Genomic DNA, 6,968 nt, shown 5'->3' on the forward strand with positions numbered 1-6,968 from the left:
TAAATCACACGTTAATCACATCAATTGCAATGTATGTAGTTACCAACATTTTGTGTAATTATCCCAAAAATTACCCAAAAGAATTAGTTATAAATATATTGATTCTAAGTAACTCTTATTACTATAATGAATAATTAAATAATAAGTCTTCTGCCCCTAATTAAACTTGTGATTGTGTAATTAAATACTTGACCCTATGGTTACATTGTGATAGTGACTTTTCGGCGCCACTGAAAATTGCTCATAGTTGGAATCTGAAACAGCAGAAGCATGATTCTAGGAGAGCATGTCATAATGTTTTTTTTTATAAATTCAAATAATATGATTGAAATCAGAATTGTTTTTTTCTAAAATAGTTATTTTTAATGTTTTTTAATCTTCTAATTCATCTTAGCCAACTAAATCAAACTAAAAATTAAACCTTCATACTATTATTTTCTTGAGTAACAAGATCAATTTCGTCATAATCGTGTCTTTGGCGAAACTTCAAGGTAGTATCAGTATTCACTGTGAGAAAAAACATGCCCTTTTTAATTGCATTGTTTTAACAACTAAGCCACATTATATAACAGCTGACTATACTCTTTTCTAAATACAATATCATAGACTCATTACGAGTTATACATTTGTGAAACTTCTTAGTTTTATTTTTAAAAAATGAATTGGCCTACTTTTACTTGCAAACTTCATTTTTGTGGTTACCGATATAGTAAACCGTAACAAAATATTTTTGCAACTTAAATATTACACATAAAAAAGTAAAATAAAATTAGGCAAAATCTAATGTAGAGAAAATTATGATTAATTAGTGCGAAATTTAATTTTTTTTTTAAATTTTCCCCATATTTAATCACTTACGAGATTACTTACAAATAGAGTTAAATTAATAAATAATTCAAATGTAGGCCAATTTGTTGAAAAACCTTGTCATTAATTAAATCATAAATTAAGTTGCGATAATTAAACATACGTTTAACTAATTGCAATGGCTGATGTGTCAAAACTGTAAGATTTCACACAATTAAATATGGGAACAGGGCATTACCCCCTGTCTATTTAACCCCCGAACATCCCCCCCCACCATTCCCCCCCCCCCCCCGAGTAATTACCCCCATGTCAATTACCCCCTGTCAATTCCCCCCCCCCCCCCCCCGACCAGTAGGACATTACCCCCCCCGGTCATAGCTTAAGGTTAAGCTAGGGTTAGCGCTAGGGTTTGAGTTTGGGCTAGGTCTAGGTTTAGCTCTAGGGTTAGCACTAGGGTTAGGGTTAGGAATAGGGTTAGGGCTAGGACTAGGGCTGGAGCAAGGGTTGGGGTTAGGGCTAGGGTTAGTGTTAGGATCAGGGTTAGGCTTAAATGGATGTCAAGAGTTGGGTTTGGTTTTGGGTTTATTTTAGGGTGAGGTGAATTCTTAGGTTTTTCGTCTTTGTCTTAAGGTTAGGGTTAAGGTAATATAATGGTATAGAGCTGGAGTTAGAATCAGGATTCTATCTTGATGGATGGGGGAGGGGGTGGTAATTCCCCAGGGGGGTAATTGACAGGGGGTAATTACTCCGGGGGAAAATGTCCGGGGGGGGGGGGGGTAATGTACTGTAGCCATTAAATATACTGCACCGTTTTGAAATTAAATTCTACATAATTAGGAATCCAAACCGTTATTACCTGCTATATTCATATACGTGTTTGACATTTCTCTGCCTTCGTTGTTAGTAGAGCCTACGAAATTGAGAAAAAAGCCATTAGAATATATACTAAATACATTACACTTTATTGTGATTCACATTTCTGAAGCCTAACATTTAATATTATATTTTAAATTGGTTTAGCGCCACCACGAGGACAATTTTGTTAATAACAGATTATAACACACTATTTCTTTTATATCATCTGTAGGTAGTCGTTTTTTAAAGAGTGTATTCCTAACACAAAACACCTTAAAACATTTGGTTTGAAACTGTCATATTTTTAAAATGTATTTTTAAAATAAATAGGAAATTATATTTTGCAAATTGCAGGTCATTTAATATTTTATTTTAAATGGTATATTTTATATTTGTGCGATATGCCATACCTTCATACAAATCCTTCTTTTTCTTACAAAACACAAAACATCTGAAAATTTAGAACATTTTAAATGAAACTAAATAATTAAAAATTAGCAATTTAACATAATTGTTTAAATTAGCAGCTCTGTGCTCTATAATGTTAATTACTATTATAAAAAATAATGAGTTTACGTATAAAAAAAATAACAACAGTTGAAGTTTACCTTGTTTTACTGAACATGCGACGCAAACTTTTACCTAAAAATAACAGTAACAGCTCTAACAGTAAGAAAATGAATAACTATTTTTAAAATGCCTAAATCTAACATTGGTCATTCGTTTTACTATTTATCATAGTACGTATGTCTCTGTCAAATGATTAGCATTTTTTTTTCGAATGAGGGGAAGCAACTTACGTTTAACAATGAGTAGAATAACAAGACCAACGATAACCAATCCTGCCAAAGCCCCACTTATTATTGCAGGAAGCAGATCAATATCCGCTGTACTTGTTGGTCCATTTTTGTGGTTGTCTATAGAAATTAAACATAGCATAGGTTATAATCAAATCGGAAGGTCTAACGGTAACATGTGTGCTTGGTAACAGTGGGTTTTTTTTTCAGTTATTTTTTCTCTGAGGTGGGGTCTCTTGAAGTGTTTGAGTGGTCTACTTATAATTTTCGGGTGGTGTCGACACAGGTTTGCTTATGTTGTTTTATATTTATATATATTTAATTAAAATTTCGTTCGTGGGAGGGGGTGGTAGACGTGTTTCCGTGGTGGTTGGGGGGGGGGGGGGGGATGGGACTCAGCATGGTTACCCCAAAGGCGGTAACAAACCAACCGGTGCGATGCAGCCTACTGGTCTAGCGATTTCCAACATACATGCGAGAAAAGCTAGATTCTTCATCATGCTACCGTCCGCCTGACACATGAGTCGTCCCGTTAAAGAGAGAGAGAGAGAGAGAGCGAGAGAGAGAGAGAGAGAGAGAGAGAGTAAAATAACATAAAATGTAAATTATTTCACGACCACCATAGTTTGTGTCTTTAAAAAAAAAAGCTAGTTTCTGATATTTTCTCATTTTCTGCGCATTTGAAAATTTGGTGTTATAAACATTTTATAGATACATACTTACATATATATATATATATATATATATATATATATATATATATATATATATATATATATATATATATATATATATATATATATATATATATATATATATAGTAACATAAATTTGCTAGTTCTACAGTCAGTCTGTCTGAAGAGTTTGTTTTGAGACCCGGAAATTTTGTGTGAATTTCCCTACGTTATCTTTAAAATTGTATCCAAAAACAACGAACAATGTTCTTGTACTATTTTAAAGAGGTAGCCGGATACGCCTTATAAGACAAGTAGGTGTCCCGTCACATATAGAGAAATGTAATATTATCATTCATAATTAGCATGTTAGAAATGTAACTATACAAATTAATTTATTGGACTATTCTAAACAGCTGTTAATTATATTCATTTTTAGCTAGAATTAGATTTGCTTGTTACATTTTTTTCAATATGAATACGAATCTAGTAAAAATAAAAAGTGTGTTTTGAAATTGAATTAAATTAGAGAGTCAAATTATTAAATAAGCAAATACGTTATGAGTGTTAATTTTCCCGACCCCCACCCCCAGTAATTTAGTTAGTTTTTAAATTGTAAATAAAATTAGTCGAAAATATAATGCACTAACAATAAAAATAAAACAGCTCTAACGATGTTAATACTCATAAAATACTAATAAAGAGCATTAATAACTATAGTTATAACTATGATACAGTCAGAAGCGTAGCGATGGGGGAGAGGGGGGTGTGAGGACCGCCCCGGGTGACATCATTTAGGGGGGGGGTGACACCAAGGCAAAAAATAGCAAAAATATAGACAGAAAAATGATAATTCCACTTAACCACGTGATTAATTATAGTGTTAAATAGCCTTTTAAGAGCAAATTTGACAAATCCCGACAAGGGTAAAGGGGGGGGGGGGGGGTTGACACCATAACGTACACCTGCTAATGATAGAGAAAACATGCTACGTCAAGCTGTATTTATAACCGACTATTGATAAAAAAAATCCGTTAGTATTATCTGAGCACAATTTAAAGCAATCACCGTGGAGGTAGGGGGGGGGGTGAGTGGGGGAAAGTAACATTGCTAAATATGCCTGAGGTTTGGTTGAGAATCTTAATAAATTATGTGTTAATCCATGTATATGATTTTTGGACGGGGTGGGTGGGAGGGGGTGACACCATTAAGTGCCGCAACGGGTGACACCCGACCTCGTTACGCCACACGATACAGTCTACTACACAAAGGTAAAAAATTATAAAGCTGATAAGTACATGCCTAAAATATGATACGATTGAGCATAAAAAACATACACATACCTTTTACAATGGAAAAATTATACATTAGACCATCGCCATATCCATTATCCACAAACAAGGTGTAGCTGTTCAAATCTGATTCACTGACATTATTGATCGTAACGTAAACACGACCATAGGGCAAGTTGGTTAGTGTATACCCAAACTTATACTTGCTGCTCTTTTGATAACTCTGCGAGATGGAGCTTATTATGACGGCATTGTCAGAACCAGATTCTTGTTCAGCCAGTGCAAAACTTGTCGGGGCGGGGTAGCCAACGACATCAAAACTAGTTACAAAATTACTGCCAAGCTTTGAAGTGAATTTATAATTGTCAATCTTATCATTTAAGATTTGAAGTGAACCTTCGAATCAGAGATACAATATATATATATATATATATATATATATATATATATATATATATATATATATATATATATATATAGTTTAAGAAATAATAAAATTAAATTTAGAATGTAATTTTTCTATATTTAAAAAGTCAGTTCATAGTTGTATGATTATTTTGTTACATATATACCATCATACAATCATATCAAATATATATTATATATACGAAAAAATCTAATAAAAATTTAAATTGATGAAATTTTCCACTTGGTCATTGAGATTTTTAATATAAAGATAACATATTTTTTTAAAAATTAATAAACGACTTACAATAAAAAGAATATTTTTAAAAGTAAAAAAAATTAGACTTCAATTTATTACGTTCAAATAAATATTAATTTCATGTTTAATTATTAGTACTTACAATATACATAAAGTGTTACAAATTTCTCTGTACTGCTGTTGAGGAATGTGTTGGTCGCTCGACACACATACTCGCCCATATCGTCACACCTAGCTTTAAGGTTTTTACTTGCTAATGTGACGTTACTTCCTTTCTTGTAGACAACAACATCAGCGGATGGACCACTGCTTACGTCGCAAGAAAATCTCACAAGTGTGTCGTAGGTTGGGTATTGTGGCTCGCGATAAAATCTTAAGATTTTGGGTGGAACTGAAATATGATTCGTTTTCTATCATTTAGCATTAGCTAATTGTGTATTATGATTGGATTTTGAATAGAAAAAAAAATGCTTTCATGATTTCAGTATTATTTAGTTACAAGTGTTAAAATGTTTAAAACAAAGTCGTGCCTCATTTTGTACCAAAAAAACGACATATATTATTTCATTTCATTAATATTCTACAGTTGTAATAAAACTGGTATTTAGTGCTGTTTTTGATAAACAAAAAGTGGGCTCGTCTATAAATGGCGTTACACATCTTGATACAGGGAGTCTAGTGATACAGGCTGGGAGTATTTAGACAATGTTCATTTCGAAAAAGCAATATAGAAGTTAAGCAGTTTTTTCCTGATTGTAAATAACTTTTTTTTAAAATGTGGGAGCGAATGTTCATTAATCTTGGTGTTGACCAAGCTTAGTAACTAGAAAAAAATTAAATTAATTAAAAATTAAAAAAAAAACAAAAAAAAAAACGATAATTGCAATCTCAGGTAAATGGATAAGCTAAATATGTCGCCATTTTAAAGTGTCAGTACTAGGTGGCTGGGCAAAGTGCTGACAACGCCATATTTCGTCCTACTGCGAGGTCATTGAAACAGATGAAATTTGCTTTATCTACTCCGTGTTTCTTGGGCAAGAACGGGAAAATATAATGATGATGATTTAAGAGTGTAGAGAGTTAGCTTTTTGTGACGATATGTGACTATGGGGTGGGGGTAATCGTTAAAAATGTTTGACGTCATTTCAAGACGATCCCTAACTACCATGTCTAAGTTGCTCACATGCAGCCTGTAAGGAAAATGATGAACTCTCAGATGCAAAAGCAAAAGGCATTTGTCCAGATCTTGCCAAACAAGTGAAATTTAAAAACGACTCTGAAAAAAATTAATTGTTAATATGTTGGTTTTGATTAGAAGTTTGTTGAAAAAAAAATTACATAATTAATATACGGACATTATGGTTAGCAAAAATATAAAATAGTTTAACATTGTTTTTACTTTTTCGTGTATAGGCTTTTGAAAAACGAAAAGTAAAAAATGTTTTACTTCCGATTACCAGCAATCGCTGAAAATTTGATACAGAACTACAATTTAGAAATAATAGGCCTACATATATATATATATATATATATATATATATATATATATATATATATATATATATATATATATATATATATATATATATATATATATATAAATATATATATATATATGAAATTTCATCAACCTAACTGTAACGGTACTCAATTTATCGTGTTCACAGACATACACACATACATACATATGCACACACACACATACATACACGCACAGACATACGGATAAAATTGCAAAACTATGTTTTTCCGACTCAAGGAGGTGTAAAACTTCGAGATTTGTGAAAATCTCGATTAATCTCGATTTTTTTTTGCACGATTACAATACTTCCTTTATACGTCGTATAAGAGAATATAAAAATCATGTCTATATCCCGAG

At 32.1% G+C, this 6,968-nt stretch overlaps 1 protein-coding gene across 1 annotated transcript; it reads right to left on the bottom strand.

Annotated features, from left to right (window-relative positions):
• LOC131931251 (uncharacterized) lies at positions 1-4,803 on the bottom strand. Its single transcript, XM_059287973.1, has 7 exons — positions 4,477-4,803; positions 2,463-2,579; positions 2,271-2,304; positions 2,073-2,113; positions 1,664-1,717; positions 430-507; positions 1-254 (listed from the first exon to the last, which is right to left on the bottom strand). Exons 1-7 carry the CDS (start codon positions 4,499-4,501, stop codon positions 181-183), a joined length of 423 nt encoding a protein of 140 aa, XP_059143956.1. The 5' UTR covers positions 4,502-4,803; the 3' UTR covers positions 1-180.
• Between the last annotated feature and the right edge of the window lie 2,165 nt (positions 4,804-6,968).

This window comes from Physella acuta, unplaced genomic scaffold (genome assembly GCF_028476545.2).
Source record: "Physella acuta isolate Inbredline_101_S28 unplaced genomic scaffold, ASM2847654v3 ptg001929l, whole genome shotgun sequence".
Taxonomy (NCBI): domain Eukaryota; kingdom Metazoa; phylum Mollusca; class Gastropoda; family Physidae; genus Physella; species Physella acuta.